This window comes from Penaeus vannamei, chromosome 18, assembly GCF_042767895.1.
Source record: "Penaeus vannamei isolate JL-2024 chromosome 18, ASM4276789v1, whole genome shotgun sequence".
Taxonomy (NCBI): Eukaryota; Metazoa; Arthropoda; class Malacostraca; order Decapoda; family Penaeidae; genus Penaeus; species Penaeus vannamei.
In genome coordinates, this window is record NC_091566.1 from 22,551,346 (window position 1) to 22,571,345 (window position 20,000).

Here is a 20,000-nt window from a genome sequence, read left to right on the forward strand (position 1 = left end):
CTCCTTTTTCCTTATTTTCTTCCATTTTCCCTTCTCTCCTTTCCTATCCTTCTATCCTCTATTCATCCCTCTCCTCTTCCCCTGACCAGGATGACCCTTTCGACCACAGCTTCTCGACTTCTCGTCTCCTTTTCCCTTATTTTCTTCCATTTTCCCTCTTCTCCTTCCCTATCCTCCTATCCTCTATTCATCCCCCTCCTTTTCCTCTGACCCGCCCCTGACCAGGATGACCCTCCTCCTCCGCCCCGCCCCCTTTCGGCCACCGCAACAGAAGGGCTCCACAAAGCTCCTTGCGAACCAGTACACAATTCACATTCAGTTGTCTTGCTCTTAATTAGAAGATCATGTTATCGCTAAAGACGGTCGGTTGCACACGGAGAACCGCACGAACTGATGGAGGGGGAAGGGAGGGAGGGAGGGAAGGAGGGAGGAGAGGGAGAGAGGGAGGGAAGGAGGGAGAGATGGGGGAGAGGAGAGAGGGGAAGTGGGAGAGATGAAGGGAGGGAGGGAGGGAGGGAGAGGGAGGGAAGGAGGGAGCGAAGGAGGGAGAGAGGACAAGGAAGAGAGAGGAGAGAAGGAGGGAGAGAGGTAGAAAGAGAGAGAGGAAGGAAGAGAGAGGAGCGATGGAGGGAGAGAGAGAAAGAGGGAGGGAGAGAAAGAAGGAGGGAAGGAGGGAGGGAGGGAGGGAGGGAGGAGGGAGAGAAAGAGGGAGAAATGGGAGAGGGAGGATGGTAGAGAGGGAGTGAGGGAGAGAAAGAGGGAGAGATGGAGGAGAGGGAGGGAGGGAGAGGGAGGAGGGAGGGAAGGATGGTGGAGAGGGAAGGAGGGGAAGAGGGAGGGAGAGGAAGAGAGAGAGAAAGAAAGAGAGAGAAAGAAAGAGAGAGGGGGGATATTGAGGAAAGAAGATGAATCCAAGCTCACAATTCTTTTTACTCCTTGGGTAAATGTTGGAAAAGAAAGATAGGAGAGCAGATGGGGGGGTAGGGGGGGGAGAAAGATGGAAGGTAGAAGGAAAGAGGCGAAGGAGGTGGAAGAGGTGGGAGGGTTGAGAAGGTGGATGGGAGGAGGTGGAGGGGTAGGGGGTGAGAAGGTGGAGGGAGGAAGTGGAGGAGGTAGGAGGGGTGAGGAGGTGGAGGAGGTAGGAGGGGGTGAGGAGGTGGAAGGCAGGGGGTGGAGGAGGTCGGGAGAGGGGGGGGATTTGAGGAGGTGGAAGGGAGGAGGTGGAGAAGGTGGGGGTGGGGGAGGTTTGAGGAGGTGGAAGGGAGGAGGTGGGGGTGGGGGAGGTTTGAGGAGGTGGAAGGGAGGAGGTGGAGGAGGTCGGGTGGGTGGGTTGAGCAAGTGGAAGGGAGGGGGTGGAGGAGGTCGGGTGGAGTGGGGGGGGGGGTTGAGCAGGTGGAAGAGATCGGAGGGGGGAGATTGAAGGGGGATTAAAGTGGGGTTGAAGGTGAGGTTGGGAGGTAAATGTTTCGCGTAGAAACTCTTGCCGTTTTCACACGTCAATCAATACTTCGCGCCTGTTGTACGGCAGGGCCCCAGAAGTGCGTACAAATATCCGATGTCCATTTTCTGATATTCCGAATTTTTGTGCTTGTTTTTACTCTCTCTCTCTCTCTTCCTCTCTCTCTCTCTCTCTCTCTCTCTCTCTCTCTCTCTCTCTCTCTCTCTCTCTCTCTCTCTCTCTCTCTCTCTCTCTCTCTCTCTCTCTCTCTCTCTCTTCCCACTCCACTCTTTCTCTTTCTTGCTCATCCACTCTACAACCCCTCTCTCCCTTTCACTTATTCATGCATTTATTTATTCCTCTCTATTTCTACATTCCATCTGCTGTTATTCCTACTCCCTCTATTTTCTTCCCTCTTTCTGCTCCTCTCTAGTTTTCCTCCCCTCTCCTCCTCCCATTTTGGTCTGCACCGCCTTTCTCTATTCTCTCCTATCTTTTCTTTCCCAATTTCTCTTCCTCCTCCTCTCTAGTTTCTGTCCGGTCTCCTTCTTCCCCATATTTTCTCTCCTCCTCTATTTTCTCTTCATATCCTCCTCCTATTTTTCTCTTCTCCACCTCTCTCTATTCTCTCCCATCTCCCCATTTTTCTCTTCAAAACCCCCTTTTCCTCCTTCGCTCTAGTTTATTTTCCCTCTCCTTCTCCCTCTTTTCTTCTCTTCCTCCTCTTCCTCTCTAGTTTCTCTCCCATCTCCTCCTCCCCCTTTTCTCTTCACCTCCTACTCCTCTACCTCTCTAGTATTCTCCCATCTCACCCTCTTCGTTCTCTTCCTCTTTAGTTTCTCTCCCATCCTCTGCTCACCCGTTTCTCTTCACCTTCACCTCCTCTTCCTCTCTGGTTTCTCTCCCATCTCTTCCACCGTTTCTCTTCCCTCTCCTCCTCCCCCGATTCTCTTCACCTCCTTTTCCTCTTTCCTCTTCCATCTCCCTCCTCCCCCGATTCTCTTCACCTCCTCTTCCATCTCCTTCTCCCCCGATTCTCCTCACCTCCTCCTCCTTCTTCCTCTTCCTCTCCTCCTCTCCCCCGATTCTCTTCACCTCCTCTTCCTCATCCCTCTCCTCCTCTCCCGTTTCTCTTCACCTCCTCCTCCTCTTCCTCATCCCTCTCCTCCTCCCCCAATGCTCCTCACCTCCTCCTCCTCTTCCCCTTCCCTCTCCTCCTCCCCCGATTCTCTTCACCCCCTCCTCCTCTTCCTCTTCGTCCTCCTCCCCATACAAACGGGCGCCGACTGGAGGAGGGAAGGCCGAGAATAATTCACGTCTGGCAGACCTTCGTCCTAATTGACGGATCATATTATCAAATGCATCGGTTGGACGCCCATGGAAGTTGGCCAGTCATTCAGGCGTCCCAATAACGCTCAAGATGGTTCCCTTTGTCTGTGTGAAATGGACATAGCGGGAAGGTAGCGAGATGTAGCGGGAAGGTAGCGAGATGTAGCGGGACGAAGCGGGTCGTGGAATAAACGTAGCGAAATGTAGCGGGTCGTGAAGGGAAGAGAGAGAGAGAGAGAGAGAGAGAGAGAGAGAGAGAGAGAGAGAGAGAGAGAGAGAGAGAGGGGGAGGAGAGAGAGAGAGAGAGAGAGAGAGAGAGAGTGAGATAGAGAGAGAGAGAGAGAGAGAGAGAGAGAGAGAGAGAGAGAGAGAGAGAGAGAGAGAGAGAGAGAGAGAGAGAGAGAGAGAGAGAGAGAGAGAGAGAGAGAAAGGAGATAGAGGGATAGATAGATAAGTATGTAGAAAGATCAAGAAGAAGAAAAGAAGAAGAGGAAGAGAGAGAGCGAGAGAGGGAGCGCACACACACAAAGAGAAAGAGAGAGAATGAGAGAAAGAGAGGGAGGGAGGAAAGAGAGAGACAAAGAGAGAGAGAGAGAGAGAGAGAGAGAGAGAGAGAGAGAGAGAGAGAGAGAGAGAGAGAGAGAGAGAGAGAGAGAGAGAGAGAGAGAGAGAGAGAGAGAGATTAATGGAATAAGAGAGAGGTGGAAGGGAGGAAATAGGAAGGATGAGCGGAAAGGAAAAGAGGGGGAAGAGGGGAAAGAGAGAAAGAGAGGGGAAATGAGATGTGTGAGTGAAGGATATAATGAATGGATAAGAGGATAGTGATGGAGAGGAATAAGGGCGGGTCAGTGAGGGGCGAGAGAGAGAGAGGGAGAGAAAGAGAGAGAGAGAGAGAAAGGGGGAGGGAGAGAGAGAGAGAGAGAGAGAGAGAGAGAGAGAGAGAGAGAGAGAGAGAGAGAGAGAGAGAGAGAGAGAGAGAGAGAGAAAGAGAGAGAGAGAGAGAGGGAGAGAAAGAGAGAGAAAGAGACTTGAAAAAGAGAAAGAGACAGTACAAAACCGATAAGAAGACAGAGTTAATGACAAAGGGAAAAGACGCTACGAGCGCCGTGGTGTGAGGAGAGAAAATGATAATAAGGAAGAAGGTAAAGAGAGAAAATAAAGTGGATAATTAGCGTTGGATTGGGATTAACGCTGCGGGTCTAGATTGGCGGAAAGATACAGGGAGAAACGGTCGTGTCTCTGAATGCCCTGAGGATGGAGGGGAAGGCGGACGCAGGGACGCACACGCACACGAGCGCACACGGTTATATATATATATATATATATATATATATATATATATATATATATATATATATATATATATATATATATATATATATATATATATAGAGAGAGAGAGAGAGAGAGAGAGAGAGAGCAGAAAGAGAGTGGAAAAAGAAGATGAAGGATGAGGAGGAGGAGGAGGAGAAGAAGAGAGAAAATGAGCTGGAGAGAGAGTAAGAGAAAGAGAGAGATAAAAAATAAACAGAACAGAAAGAGAGAAGAAGAAGAAGGAGGAAGAGGAGAAGAAGAAGAACAAAAAAGATGAAGAAAAAAATAAATAAATGAAAATAATGATGATAATAAAATAGAGAGAGAGAGAGAGAGAGAGAGAGAGAGAGAGAGAGAGAGAGAGAGAGAGAGAGAGAGAGAGAGAGAGAGAGAGAGAGAGAGAGAGAGAGAGAGAGAGAGAACCCGCGTCTTGAAGGCTCGTGACGGCTTCAGCGTCTGGTTCGCCGGCGGGAAATGGCAACTATAAATGTCTTCCCCAGAGACTTATACGACAAGACTAAAGGATCTAGAATCAAATAACAAGACTCTAATCAGATCTCAAAAATGATTATGATTGGCGTATTGTAGGTAATGTATGGCGAAAGCGTCTATGCCATCTATGCTCTTTTCCCCATTTTTTTTTTTTTTTTTTTAAGATTTGGGTTTGTGTTCATTGTGTCACGGTTTGAGAAATGAATATATGTGGCTGTGTTCGAAGTAGACTCGCCCCGAAAGCAGGACCTAACTCGAAGTCAAATGTTAATAGGTTCAACTTCTCTTCCTTCGCCTCACCCCTCTCCTTCTCCTCGCCTCACCCTTCTCATGCCCCTCCTCCTCACCTACCCCACTCCTCCTTCACCTCCTCACCTCACCCCTCTCCTCCTCCTCCATCTCTTCACTTACCCCTCTTCACCTCCACCTCCTCACCTACCCCACTCCTCCTTCACCTCCTCACCTCACCCCTCTCCACCTCCTCCTTCACTTCCTCACATCACCCCTCTCCATCTCCTCCTTCACCTCCTCACCTACCCCTCTCCACCTCCTCTTTCCCCTCCGCACCAACCCCTCTCCACCTCCTCTTTCCCCTCCGCACCAACCCCTCTCCACCTCCTCATTCCCCTCCTCCCCACCCCACCCCCTCCCCATCCCGAAGTTGCTATCGTGCAGAGTTGACAGGACAGTCAGACTACAAAACTGTCCAACTTTAGATTAACAGTCCGCCGCTGTATGTAACTGCACTAAACCCTTCACGGTACATGTGGGTTACATCTCTGTTAGGGTCGCTACTGACGAAAAGACCGAGGGAACATTATGAGATGCAAGGAAATTGAGAGAATGCTTTGTAAATAAATGCTCGTGTGTGTGTGCGTGCGTGTGTGTGTGTGAGTGTGTGTGAGTGTGAGTGTGTGTGTGTGTGTGTGTGTGTGTGTGTGTGTGTGTGTGTGTGTGTGTGTGTGTGTGTGTGTGTGTGTGTATGTGTGTGTGTGTGTGTGTGTGTGTGTGTGTGTGTGTGTGAGTGTGTGTATGTGTGTCTTTGTGTGTGTGAGTGTAAGTGTGAGTGTATGTGTCTGTGTGTGAGTGAGTGTGAGTGTGTGGGTGAGTGAGTGTGTGAGTGAGTGTGTGTGTGTGTGTGTGGTGTGTGTGTGTGTGTGTGTGTGTGTGTGTGTGTGTGTGTGTGTGTGTGTGTGTGCCTGTGTGTGTCTGTGAGTGTGTGTGAGTGTGTGTGAGTGAGTGAGTGTGTGTGTGTGTGTGTGTGTGTGTGTGTGTGTGTGTGTGTGTATGTGTGTGTGTGTGTGTGTGTGTGTGTGTGTGTGTGTGTGTGTGTGTGTGTGTGTGTGTGTGTGCGTGCGTGCGCATTCACGAACACATACACACATTCAGATAATGCAAGAAAAAGGAACCAGAAAAAGAGGGAACTCTATACTGATGAGCTATTACAAAAGGTAAACAGATTATCCAGGTGTTTGTCTACTGATTACTCGGCTTCGTTCTCATCTCATACTGGATGCGCATAACGTATGTGATTCAGATACTCTTTGTTTACATTGCGTCTGAAATGATACAGATATCGTAAATATATTTATTTACCATCACTATTATATATCATAATATCTTATTATAGACCTTTACTTTATTCATGTGGGTTAGTAGGACAAATATACGCTGATGAATGGATTAATAATGCCCATACAGATATATCTCTTATGCCCATACACTCAGATATAATGCAAGTGGGTCATAGAGATGATATGAAGAGAAGTGGAGTGAGAGATAAAGGATTTTTCAGAGGTAGATGTTCAGTTCATCAATTATTGTATATTCTTCTATTGCCTCTCTTGCTCCCTCCCTCTCCACCCTTTCTCTGTCTTTTCTTCTCTATGCTCCTTGTCTCTCTTGTTATTTTCCTCTCAAGCTTTTTTTTTTCTCTCTTTCCGTCTCTATTTTCCTAATTTCTTGCACATTCCCTCTTCTCTTCTTGCATTCCCATCCTTCTTTCTGCCTTTATAATTTTGCTTTTTCGTCTCTCTCTCTCGTCCCCCCCTCCCTCTCTCTCTCTCTCTTCCACCTTCCCTCCCCCCCTCTCTCTCTCCCTCTCTCTCACTCTCTCTCTCCCTCCTTCCCTCCCTCCCTCCTCTCTCTCTTCCTTTTTCCCTTCCGCTATTTGCTTCTCTCCTTCCCTTTCCACTTCCACCTTTCCCTCACTTCCTCCATTTCCCGCTAAATCTCGTCGAATTTTCCTCCTAATAACGAGTACAATTACTAATGATAATGATATTGCTTCACATCATATTTAAATTAGTATGAGATTTGTGATAATAATTAAAATAATTTTGAGGAACTAAGAAGCAGTAGTAGGGGCAGTCCCTAAAATACTGAAGTGATGATGGTAATGATAATGACAATGGTTATAAATCTGATATTATGAAATATGACAAAATTATATTCATAGAAATGATAACCAAAAAAAAAAAAAAAAAATCAATATCGGGTGATCAAGATTTTGATAATTATTATAAACCTATTATTGATAGGTTTATCATAACTTGTGACTCATTAATAGTCACAATAATATAACAAACTTTGTTTAAGACAGTGGGAATAAAAATAACGATAAGAATAGAAATTAAATTTGTAATAGTAAAATAAATAATGACAATGATGATAATGATGATGATAGCTGTGATAATAATGGTAATAATAATAAAGATTATAATAATAATAATAATAATAATAATAATAATAATAACAATAATGATAATGATAACTATCATAATGATTGGAACAAAAGTAATAATGATGATGATATTAACGATAACAACAACAACAACAACAACAACAACAATAATAATAATAATGATATCAATAATGACAATAATAATTTTAATATCAGTAATAATAATAATAATAATAATAATAATAACAATATCAATAATGATAATGATAATAATGTCAATAATAATAATAATAACCATAATAACAAGGGCAAATATAATAATGATAATAATGATAACACTAATAATAAAATTACCAGCGAAAATGATAATAATATTGATAATTATAATAAAATAATGAGGGTAATGATGGAGGATAATAATAATAACAACGCTGATAACAACAATAACAAAATATTGATAATAGTAATGATAATGATAATAATAATAACAACAATAACAATATTATGAAAATAATACCAATGCTCTAGTAATTTAGTAACGGGAATACAGCAATACAACAACACTGCCCAACATTACTGTTAATATTCCATATGTATCTCTCTTTCTCTCTCTCTCCACCACCTCCCCACTCTTTCTCTCTTTCTCATTCTCTCTCCCCACCACCTCACCCCCTCTTTCTCTCAGCAATACAACACTGCCCAACATTACCGTTGATATTCCTTATGCAGCTCTCTCTCTCTCATTCATTATCTTCCCCCCCCCTCCCCCCTCTCTCTCTTATTCTCTCTCCCCACCACCTCCCCACTCTCTCTCATTCTCTCTCCCCACCACCTCCCCCCCTCTCTCTCTCCACACCACCTCCCCACTCTCTCTCTCTCCCCCCCTCCCCCCTCCCTCTCTCTCTCCTTAATACACAACGTCTCCACGAAACCCTGAGTGATCGGTATTCATTCACTCCTTATCTCCTTCTAGCCCTCAGTTGTAGTAGACAGAACACTCCTCCCTCTCCCCTCTGATCCTCTTAATCTCTATCTAAGCCCCCTCTCCCCTCGCCCTGCCCCTCCCCTCTTTCCTCCTGCCTACTCCATCTCCCTGTTCCATAAAAAAGAATGAGAGAAAGAAAGAGAAAAACGCGAGGGGGAAATCGTACTTCTGGTTCTACGAGGTGAATCTCTGGTCTGTTCGACGTCCCATATTCCCTCGTTCTCCCCTCGTCCTGTTCTGGCCACACTTCGGCCACGGGCAATCTGAGGTCTATCCTTGGTAGTCTTTCTTCTCCCAGACTCTTCTAGTCTTTCGTTTCATTTTTATTATCTTATTGCGTTGTCTCCTCGTTCGTGATTGATGATTTTTCGGTCACCTTTTTTTCGCAATTTAGATCTTCCATATTAGTGTTGTTATTTCCGGTTTCGTTTTCATATTCGCCGACCTGCTTATTATCTCCTTTCCCTTCCCAATAATTGCCTCGACCTCTTTCAACTTTCATATAAACTCTCTTTCTCTTTCCCGATGCCTTTAAAAGGCCCTTAATCAGCGGTTCATTTCCCCTTCTCTCACCCTCTTTCGATCCCATTCCTTCTCCCTTCTCCCCTCCCCTCCTCCCCCCGCACATCCTATCCCTATTTTTCATCATACAGCAAATTTGGTCCATATTGTCTCCTTTAGTTCCCCCTCGCACTCTCCCTTTTTCCCCGCTCCATGTTTACATTAACCTTGATGGATCTCTTTCTGTGTCAGGACTATTTTTTTTACATACCTGAACGTACAGGCATATATACACATTTTAAGAATTAGTTATGTAACATTTTTATATATATGAGATAGTCTGACAATACATATTATGGAGCAATGCGTTGAATTAGTAAAAAAGATACGAATAATGTCTGATCCCGCAGTCTGTACAGTTTTTTTTTTTTAATTATTAAAAGTTAGGCTTATATACCCTCACTTTCCCCTTTTTCGAGGTTATTTTTTATGCAGTTCTTTCCTTGCTCATAAGTCTCCCCCTCGTGAATACTTCGTTCTCTCAATTTGACCGATGTTTTCTATGCAATTAATTCCGCGTTACCCTAAATCCTATCGTTTCAAAGATTTGTCTTTACTACTTTTGATTTACCGCTGTTCCCTCCCTCTTCTCCCGTCCTCCTTTTACTCTTCAACTTCCACTCTCTCTTTCTCTCCCTCTCCATATTCTCTATTTCTCCTACCTCAGCATTATAGTCAATTCCGAGTATGAACATTTATCTACCACTGGCTTTTGTTCTGGTTGACTGATGACTTACAGCAACTGTTTTTCTTATAATATTTTAGTTTGATTTAATTCATTTTCTTTGTCCCTGTTCTCATTTACATTTAGCTTTTTGTGCTATTGCTTGTATCTCCATTGTACGTGACTTTATCCAAGATTTAGCCTTGGTGTTCTAACAAGTGAAGTCGTTTGCATGTATTACAAATGAAATGAAATGAATTACAATACTCCCCCTTCGCCGAAAGCAAAATGTTCTTTGTATTAGAGCAATGAATGTTGGAGCTTCCCCTTTAACTCTGCATAATCCATGCTCCTTTTCGTAATCATATTTGACTTAATTTCCTGTTTATTTGTCCATTTCTTTCCGTTATGAGGTGTCATCAGCGTTTCTCATTCCCTTTCTTTATCAGTTCTTGTCGTTATTCGTTCATGATAAAGGTTAGCGTCACGATATCCCTCGAAAGGACTGTAAATATACCTCCCTCCTCCCGACTTTTGTTGAGGACATGGGTGCTCCTCCTCCAATCCACGCACTTGGAAATCCGGATCCCAGCCGTTCCCAAGTCGCGGTTCCCACTTCGGAATGCTCTAACCTTTCCTTAACCCGATGAAAATAAAAATAAAGAACGAGGGAAAAAAGTACGAAACCATAAAAAAGTTACTTACAGCTTTCAATTTCGATGATGCAGAGTTGTCGGTCCATCGGGAAATACTGCAGGTTCATGGGGCAGGAGGCAGTGATGGTCAGTCTGCGGGTGGCGTTGACGAAAAAATACATTTTCCAAGGGCACGAGGGACGTCGTCCAGGAGGAGCACGGGCACAGCGTTACCAGAGGGCAGATGGTGGGAGAAAAAACAAGGAGAAAAAATCGAAGTTAGTTCGGTCTTTGGAAATTGAAAAGTAGCACCAGCTCGGCCTTTAACTGAGGTGAGGCTGATCGAAAGATTAAAAAAAAGAAATAATGCATTTGATGCCCACTGAATTGTTCTCAGGGACAGAATGTCTATGCCTTTTTTTCTGTATTAGAGCGCTGATGACTTTCAAAATAAGACTGTTATATCAATTATTGTACAATTAAGTATGAATTATTGATTATCTTGGGAGAAAGTTTGCTCACAATGCGAACTGCATGTAAGCATAATGAATCGTTTAAAAAAACATTTAAATTACGTTCTTTGATGAAAGGATCTTTCGCTAAATTATACATGGCGCTCAAATACGATACTATAATCTGTATATGAACAATAGCTGTGGGCAGAGGGACGTGGTGGGCCTAGCAGTGTGGGGGAGAATGTACACAGGACTACGGAACAATCATTCCACGGCACATGAACAAAGCAAAGGGATCACTGGAACAATAAGAACATTTGGGTCGTGAAGGAATTTGCCGCTTTATTTGAAATAAAAATATTTTGTCATGACAGTTATCATTGCGGTCAGAATCATGATTATTTAGTGGGAGAAAGACATTATTTATTTAAATCTCATCATTATTTAATAACGATGGCTAGAGCACAGTATGGGAATTAGCAATGCATTTTAATGCAAAATGTGACTCCCAAAGGAACATAATCTTAAATAATACGAAATAAAAAGAACAAAAATCAATCAAATTGCAAGGAAGCCATTGGAAGTTGAAACAATACCTGTTAGTCTGAAGACCCAAAAACTCACATCTAAGAATTCCTTTGAGATCAATGAGAGCGGGAATGAATGGGACGAAAATCCCTCTTCATCTTATGTGAAGGAACACCATGAATGCTTCGCGATCTGGGGAAGACTTACCTCTCTTCTGAAGACTTTCTTTCCTAAGTCCCTTTTATGACCCTCTCACTACCCTAGACACAGCTCGGGGGAAAGCAAAAGCTAAGGAAAACAAAGTTGCATTGGAAGTGACTGATATTTGAGCCTAATTTGGTCCCCCTAGTATTTAAATGATCATGTTCCTTGTCCAAGTATGCAAGTGTATTTGATGAAAAAAATCTGAAAGATACAAGCCTAAACATATAAAAAAGAAAAAAAGGGAAAATTGGGAAAAAGGATAAGAACACTGGATTTGGGAAGCCAAGTACGTATAGTGACGGTCTCAGCACACGTCACCTTGTTCATATTGGCCAAGTTTATTATTATTTTTTCTTATAATTTTCCCTTTTTTCAGCTTAACTAGCTCCTGACTTTGTCTGGTGTAACATACGAAGCTGCATTGACTCCCTTGCATGAGTGACAAGCAAGAACATTAGCTGTGATGAACAAGGAGAGACGCGAGACTTCTTGAGGCTTTTGCTGAAGAGTCCAGCTGGCGGGCCGTCCCTGGGCCTTCTGAGACACAACCTGTACTTAGCCGGGAGACTTTCACACCGATGCCCGCGCGCTGCATGTGCTGCTCTTGTATATGTTGCTTTGCACATATACGTACACACAAAAAAACGGTAACATTTACGGTATCTCTTTTATTCGCACACGCACAAACACACAAATACACGCATACGCACAGGCACGCACGGACTCACACTGGCACGCATGCACTACTCACACTCGCGTGCACGTACATTCATGTGCACACACACACACGCACGCTTACACGCACGTACACACTCAAGCGCGCACGCACATGCACGTACGCACGCAAGCAAGCGCGCACACGCCCGTACACACGCAAGCGCGCTCGCACACACTCGCACACACACACACACACACACACACACACACACACACACACACACACACACACACACACACACACACACACACACACACTTTTACGCCACATACATGCGCGTATAGATGCATGCAAACACCCACTCACTCACACAGACACACTAACAAAGAAAAAAGACACCAAACAAATAGACAAACAGACAAAATAGAAGGCAAAATACGGGGAAAATCCATTCAAATGAAACAGCGATCAGGTAGCCCAGGGACGTCATTGCTAGGGTCGCCCTCATCTCACCGTGAAGCTGTGTTGGTGGAGATGATGGCAGGGAGAGGAGGTGGCGAATCTACCTGTCCTGGCTCCTCACTGTCTTACCTGATGCTCCGCAACACATTGCCCTGGCTGGTGATTCTGAGCATCTCATTAGAGGTGGTTGCCATGTGAAAATAGGACTTCTTCTCATTGGCAAAAAAGGTGTCTGGAACCCAAATTTTCTGCAGATACTCCGACCCCACCGTGAGTTCGTCCAGACCCCCGCGGTCGGGGAAGGACAAGCGAGGGTCGGTCCAGTGTTGACGAAAATAAAAGTCGAGAGTAAAGTCCTGAAGATCGGAGAAAACAAAAGCAAGTGTCAGATGAAGATCTCAAGAAGTGCTATTTTTTTTTAAAGCTGAGATAATGACTTCTTTTGTCTGACTACTTTTTTTCTCTTTTTTATGCAAATTAGATGGTAACTGTTGGTCAGAAAGTAGATATGAGTCGATACAAGTCGGTAATACGCAGGCAAACATCCACGCGATTCTTCAATCATACTGTGAAAGAGGCACGAGAAGGGAAATGATTAAAGGCGAATAATAGATAAAGAAGAAGACAAAAGAAATGGGAAAGAAGACGAGGGAAGACGCTTAACGTTACATTCAAGACAGACAGTGGGAGGTGAGTGAGTGAAGACACGGTGTACTGTGCAAGCTCAAGTTCTGAGTACAAGATCTAGGACACTGTGAGCAGCACATAAGGATCATTGGTTGTGGCTAGGTTGGGCAGCTGCTAGAGAATCCTTTATGAAAAGTACTTTTGAGTTCTTGAAAATGGACATTACACTGGTATTACGACCTGCATCCAGGAGAATTATTCCTTGGATTACTGAAATATTAAAACATTACATTATCTAGAACAAACTACCAATAAATAAGACATTTGATATTTACAGATACATACATACTCATCTATAGACAGAACATGAGATTAACAATCTGAAACCACCATGAAGTGTCATGGTAGACCTTAAGCTGATCCTGGCCGCAACCAAGACCTGCCAGGGACCCAGGCATGTACCATGGTCTGTGCCGAAGTACTGCTACGGGGTGTATTGGCGTGTCGTGGCAAAAGACAAGAGATAGAACAGGAACGAACAAAGGTGTGAAAAAAAGAAATAATAAAAAGGAGAGCTGTAGAACAAGATGGTGATATCAATCCATCATCCTTAATGATGGCATTCCAACCAGACAGGAGAACAGAGTGAGTATATTGTGGCATGTAATAGAATGGATGCTGGGGCCACGTCCGCCTGAAAATGTGAAAATTACACATTATGATTAACAGTGGAAATATCGATTGTTCTTGGGGCGAACTCCAACTCTTGTTCATCAGAGTTTTTCTTTGATTTTTCTTTTATAATTTTTTTTGAAGATGAAAAGAGGCCAAGAAACATGGGGAAGGCTTCCTTTTTTTCTTGTACTGAGTGTTAGATAAGTTTTTTTCTTTCCATGGATTTCAGATTTCAGTACACAGAAAAAACTGAAGGGTAACGTTCAGTAAGCTTGTATGGATATGGGGATAACGTTTGTAGCAGTCAGATTTACACATGTGTAGTTATAACACATGTAAATGACAATTCATTATTTTAGCATTACTTTCATCATTCTACATTATTTTGCTGTCGTTATGCTGTTTCTTATTTTGTGAATTTTGTTCCGGTGTGTAATCTTCATACATCTGAATTACTGAATGCTACAAATAATCTTGGTATCAAATGACTCTAAGGGTATTTAATTCTGCATGTATTATGTCAGGGAACCATTAGAACGATTGGAGATATGTACCATGTATTTTTGGGGGTGATTTCTTTATATTTCTAGTCTTATATTCCAGTATGATAAACGCACCCTCAACTGCTTCACACTTGGTACTGTGGAGTATTTTTCTTCAGTTAGAAATTGATTTTTATAGAGGGAGAATCTATTATTTTTGGACAGTGACTTGTACGACTTTTTCTGTATATGAACTCCATTAGTTTTCATAGCTTTGTCTTGGGGTTATCTATTTTACCGATGGATCTGTGACATTATCGGTCGTGAGAATGAGAGTTTTGGATGTTCAAATGTCGATCTTGGTGATGAAAATCGCTTGACTACCTAATAACAAATTCAAATCTACAAAATCATAGAAAACAGAAGAAGAACTGAGAGGCAGACATGTGAGTTTATTTTTAAAAAAATATTCATGGACGTTGCGTATTGATATATATATTTTTTTCAATAAAGGACAGGCAATGAAGACGTAAAAACCTGGACAGATAGCCAAGTACTTCAGCACGCTTCACTGTTTATAAACGTACGCACTGCAGCACTACACGCGGTATGAGGATAGAATGGGCAAGAATATAATATACGGGTTAACTTCCAGTAACAGAGGCACACATACGACCAGGGCCTTTGCACTCAGGCAGCCAACTGGAAGGGAAGTGTCACCAATCTGAAGGAGTTTTGTAGGCAGCAAAGTCATGTTTTTGGGCGGCAGAGCGAGGGAAAAGGAGCTTAGGCAAAGGTAGTCTCCAAGTAACGAGCCAACCCTCGTACGCAGCTCAGGGTGGCATTCCTCAGGTGATACCGAGTAATAAATGCACGTAATCTCTACTATTCGTCTGAGAATCAGCGCAGGAAAACAATGTTTTCTTCTTGTTGTAAGGGCTGGAAGAAGGGAAGGGAGCGAATTTGGATATTCAAGCGATGGGTAGGTTTGTTGCAACATTTAACAGGTCAGGGACTGCTCATGGGGAGGGTTCTGTGCACAGCTGCTAAAGTTTTCTATAAGCAAAGCAACATTTATTCCAAAGAGACAGACACAGAGGAAGTTTTTTGCATCATACATGAGAGAGAAAGAGAGTCGGGTAAGGGTGAGAAAGAGCACACGTGGAGTGACTTGAGTCAAGCTCGATAGTTCATGAAGAGGAAGGCAATCTTACATTACAGGAAGATCCAGTGCTATACCGAAAGCTTGTAGGTGGTGACCTAACAGTTAACCTGGCCGCAAGCACACCCTACATAATGCCCGGGTAGTCCGCTGGGAGACCCCGATGAGGCGCATAGGAGGCACAAGGTTAATGCTTAAGGTAACAAGGCGCGGAAAGGAAGGCGTTGGCTGAGAAGATTTCGGGAAGCTGCTGACAAGTCCACGGGCTCTGGTTCTACGCAGGCCTGGAAGCCCAACAGTTACCATAACGAGACTACCGTCCGGGGGAGAGGGGGGGAAGGGTTATGAGGAAAGGTGCCATCGATGTACCTTGCAGGATATCAGCTCGATCTATTATGGTGTAGAGGGTTGTTTGTTAGGCTTGGAAGGGGTCGAGAAGAAGGCTAAAGAAATTCTATATTGCATATGTTTTCGTCGCACGCGAGTGTACTACTAAATCCGTCAGCAGAGATTACAATCAGTCATATATGATCTGCAAGGTATCTCATCGTCAGGACAGGGCAAGAGACTTGTGTAAAGAACGGTTTCATTATTGACTTGCATCAATTTTAAGCAGCGGAAAGGAAGATTGTATTTAAGAGAGTTCCCGAGTTCCCCTAATTTCAATGCTCAGAACTAAACCTGCACCGTCGCAGTCGATCTCGAGGTCGTTTCTGGGAGTTCCTCCTTATCATGGAATGCACACCTTCAGACGGAGGAGAATGACTTTCAACTGTATTTACCTTATACTCCTCAACACTGTGCCGTTAGATGAGATCCGCAAGAGTTCATTGGGCGTGGTCACTGTGTGGTAGTATGCCCGCTTTTCGTTTGGAAAGAACGTATCGGGCACCCAAATTTTTTTGGTGTAGTCTGTGCTGACTTGGATTTCTTCCAAACCTTTATGTGCACTGAAATCTAATCGTGGATCTGTCCACAATTGCCGAAAATAGAAATCCATTGTGAAATCCTGAAGAATAAAAAGAGAAAAAAGGTATAATGAAATAGTTGTGGTGATACAAATTTATAAGAAGAGAATTTACACCTTAAGCCTAACGAGAGATCAAGTTGTTAAGGAGCCGGGTCAACAGTCAGTCGCCTCTCTGACCAAGCCATTAAAAGGGCCGTTAATTTGGACTTTCTTTCAACGATACATCAAGTCATGGCTCAGGACTAATGATTTCTGCTGTGGAGATGATACAGGCAACCTAGTAACTGCAGTAGTTCTCGCGAGAGCCGCTCATTACGCTCTCTGTAATCACAGTGTTCTCGAATCCTCTTGAGAGATTAAGGTTCAAATCTTCCTCCTGTTAGCCTACAAGCAGATGATGACTGGAGTGCCGGGGTGACGAAATAGGAGACAGAGGGATAGATTCAGAAGCGGCGAGCGAGAGGAGGCGGAGGAGTAGGGGGGGGAGGTTTTGTTATGCAAGCGCAGTGATTATCATATTCTAGAGAACTAATGTAAGGTCGTCCCGAAGAAGGCGTGTCGATATCGGGTACCTGGTCTCCGGTGCTGTGCTGTGCTTACCGTGCGCCAGCTGATGCTTTGCGTTCAGCTGGTACCTTCAGAAAATACACACGCGATGCTGAGGGTGGGTGAAGAAGGTTGAAGCTACTCATCAAGGCAGTCTCTCACACGGTTCTTCTAATGCCAACTTAGATCTTTGCGGAAAATGGCAGAATTTCTGTCTATTGTAAGAGAATGTGATGACTAACAATCAAGAGGTGCTTTGTCAACTAAGATTGCATCTGACTCGGCCAGTGTCTGTCTGAAATTTCAAGGCCCGTCATGTCAAAGATAGAGAATCTTCTGTGTCAAGGAAATATGTTATCTGCTAAGATCTGCAGGTGCAGTCTTGAGTGTGCCACTAGCAAACTAGCTAAAGTTGCTAAATGAGCCAGCTAAGAGAATATGATTAAAAAAAATCCTCTTGATTACGAATCTAACTTGGGACTCTAGCATAAAAGACCTAGAGAGGCACCACGCAGTTGTGGTAGGGAGCATATATTACAGCTCCTTCATGGAGCAAGCACTCTAGGCTATGGGACTAAGTGCAGGTGGACAGAGAGAGCTGCCCCGGGGGAATTTTGAAGGGGGACTCGTGCGCCTCTCACCTCCAGGCAGCAAGGCCATGGCAAGGATGGTAAAGCTGAGATCTCCCCTGTTAATGGCTTTTAATAGAATGACTTGATTTGGGAGGAAGGGATCGAGCAGTGGTTTACGCAGAAAAAAGCCAAAGCACTAATTGCTGACGAATCACTGGATCAGAGAAGGGTTAGGTGGAGGGATGGTTGAGGAGTTGTTGCTTATTACCTGCCTGAAGGTTGTCCTTTGAAAGATGAACTTCAGCAGATAAAGTGTAAGCTAGCATTCACTTGCAAACATTCCATACAAGCCTCATAGACTGTTATTGTTTTACTCATTTTAGTTTCGTTTCTTCAAGGTAACATGCATGATTAACCTGGTTATCTCAGTTGACACTAGAGTACACTGCTCAGTTGGGCACATGGCTTACCCAGCCACGAAGACCGTTTGCCACATGCAAGCGTTACCAGTGATAGAGGGACGAGATTGAGCAGAGTAGTGCTGAGTGCTGTTCAAGTAACTTGGCAAATAGCGTGCGATTTGTTCTAACAGGTCTCACTTTACTATCAAGGATTTTAGCGTTAAATGCATGATGTATATATGATTGACACGTAGTCTTCACGACAGCACTATCATCCATGTCCTATGTGCTTGTCTGACCGGTAAGTTGTTTAATATATATATATATATTTCAGATTCCACTTTCAAATTAAGTAAATAAAAGTATACAAGAAACATCAGCATCATAAATGATACAAGGAACTAAAATAAAAACCAAGATAAACTGATATCATTATGAGGAAACGTGGGAGTGGTGATGGTGGTAGCTAATAAAAATGCTATTAACAAACGGAAATAAGTGATAGATGCAATAATTCTGGAATAATGGAGACTTTTATACTGACTGGACCACGGCTAACACTCAATACCCCCATAATTAGTGCTGTTCAAATAGATGAGTACAGAGAAAGTACACTTACATTAACCCATTTTGTAGAGCTGTTCATTTTGTTCATTTTGGATAAAGGGCCTTCTTTTTTTTTTTTTTTTTTATTTTTGTTACATTAACTTATCTCAGAAATAATATAAAGCCACAAACAGACACATCTTTGTGGTTTTTCAGATACAGCGGGACCCATGCTCTGTGGCAGAGTTATTTGTCAAAATTGTAGCAATGTATTGAGCGTTGCCTTCAGACCCTTTCCTTCAAAGGCTATACAAGAAAGGCAGAAAAACTCTCTGGATTCCCGCGACCAGTCAGTAGGTGAGGTTAGTGTTTTGCACTTTGAAGCACCAACGCCATCTATTGGAGATCTCGCAAGAGCCCAGAGAGCTTTCCAGTCTTCCTTATATAGCCTTTGCTTTCCATGCGTGCCTCTCCTCATGCCATGCAAGGTATAGCCTTGAATCAATAGTCTCTGAACCTAACCTCACGGGGGTTTAGTTACCTCTCTCGGTCTAGAAAACATACATTCATGATATAGATATATAGATGTAGATTATAAACTTTCTCTTTTATACTTGATGACTTCTGTACTTTTATTATTAAAAAGCAAATTTAGACAACTTTAAACTTGACACTAAATGCATAAATTAATGAGCTTGATCTCTAAGTATCTAAAGGATAAATGCTTAAATCTACCTTACTTCTACGTGCAAAACTTCCATGTGGGTCAATAGCCGCAGTAATAGTCATCAGTTAATAGGACAAGTGACGAGAAATCATCCACTACCAGACTGAATCCATCACCCATTTGGAAGCTTGTAAAAATCCTTAAATCTACAAACGACAATGAAGAGCAGGGGGTGGGAACAGCGGGGAGACAGCTATTGGGCTTTCGCAGACAACAACAACAATGGTGGACATCATGGGACGGGGGTTTAGAGGGGCGGAAGGGAGAAGGGAAGGGAGGGGGATACGTCATGTTGTCATGTTGGGGCTGACGATGACGTGTAGGCTCATGGCTGAGGGTTGGTAAGTTTTCATGCAAGAACGTCGGTCTGCGGTGGCGGAAGTGCGGGAGGGGGAGAGCGGGGGCCAAAAACGGGGAGTTACTAAGGTGTGGCAGGGATCAGGGAGACGGAGGGACAGGGAGAAGCGAGGAGGGAAGGTATGGGGATCAGGGAGAGGGTCAGGGACGGGGAGATCAGCATGCGACACGTGAAGGTGGTTGCAAATCAGAGGTTTCGGGAGTTGGGAGAGAGGGACAACGGACTGCTTCCGCCTCGTACAAGCAGGCAAAGCAGTTGGCGTTCCTGCAGGCAGGTAGCAAGGGTCGAAGGAAAAGGGGCAGTGGGGGGAGGGGAGTGCAACATGACCTGCTGAGTGGCTCTCTCAGGCATTCCCATTGGTCCAAAAAGGAATCTACAGTGCACTCTATTGGTTAAGGCAAGTGCAGACAATGCGTTGCGAACACAAGCGGTTCTGATCGGTCAACTGCTTGTGTAGTAGGAAGTGTTAGATTCAAAATATTGATTTGGGAGACAGATCATCAAGAAGATTTTTTTCTTTTTTTTT

At 43.8% G+C, this 20,000-nt stretch overlaps 1 protein-coding gene across 12 annotated transcripts in view; it reads right to left on the minus strand.

Moving 5' to 3' along the window:
- Rdl (Resistant to dieldrin) overlaps positions 1-20,000 on the minus strand; it is a 387,780-nt gene that overhangs the window by 109,802 nt on the left and 257,978 nt on the right. For 11 of the 12 annotated variants that reach the window (XM_070133019.1, XM_070133025.1, XM_070133024.1 and 8 more), the window contains 2 exons: positions 12,538-12,764; positions 10,172-10,254 (listed from right to left, as the gene is read on the minus strand). In XM_070133019.1, the coding sequence (XP_069989120.1) occupies positions 10,172-10,254; positions 12,538-12,764 (310 nt within the window). Of the gene's footprint in view, positions 1-10,171; positions 10,255-12,537; positions 12,765-16,136; positions 16,364-20,000 lie in introns of all 12 variants that reach the window. The other variant, XM_070133021.1, reaches the window with a different exon arrangement.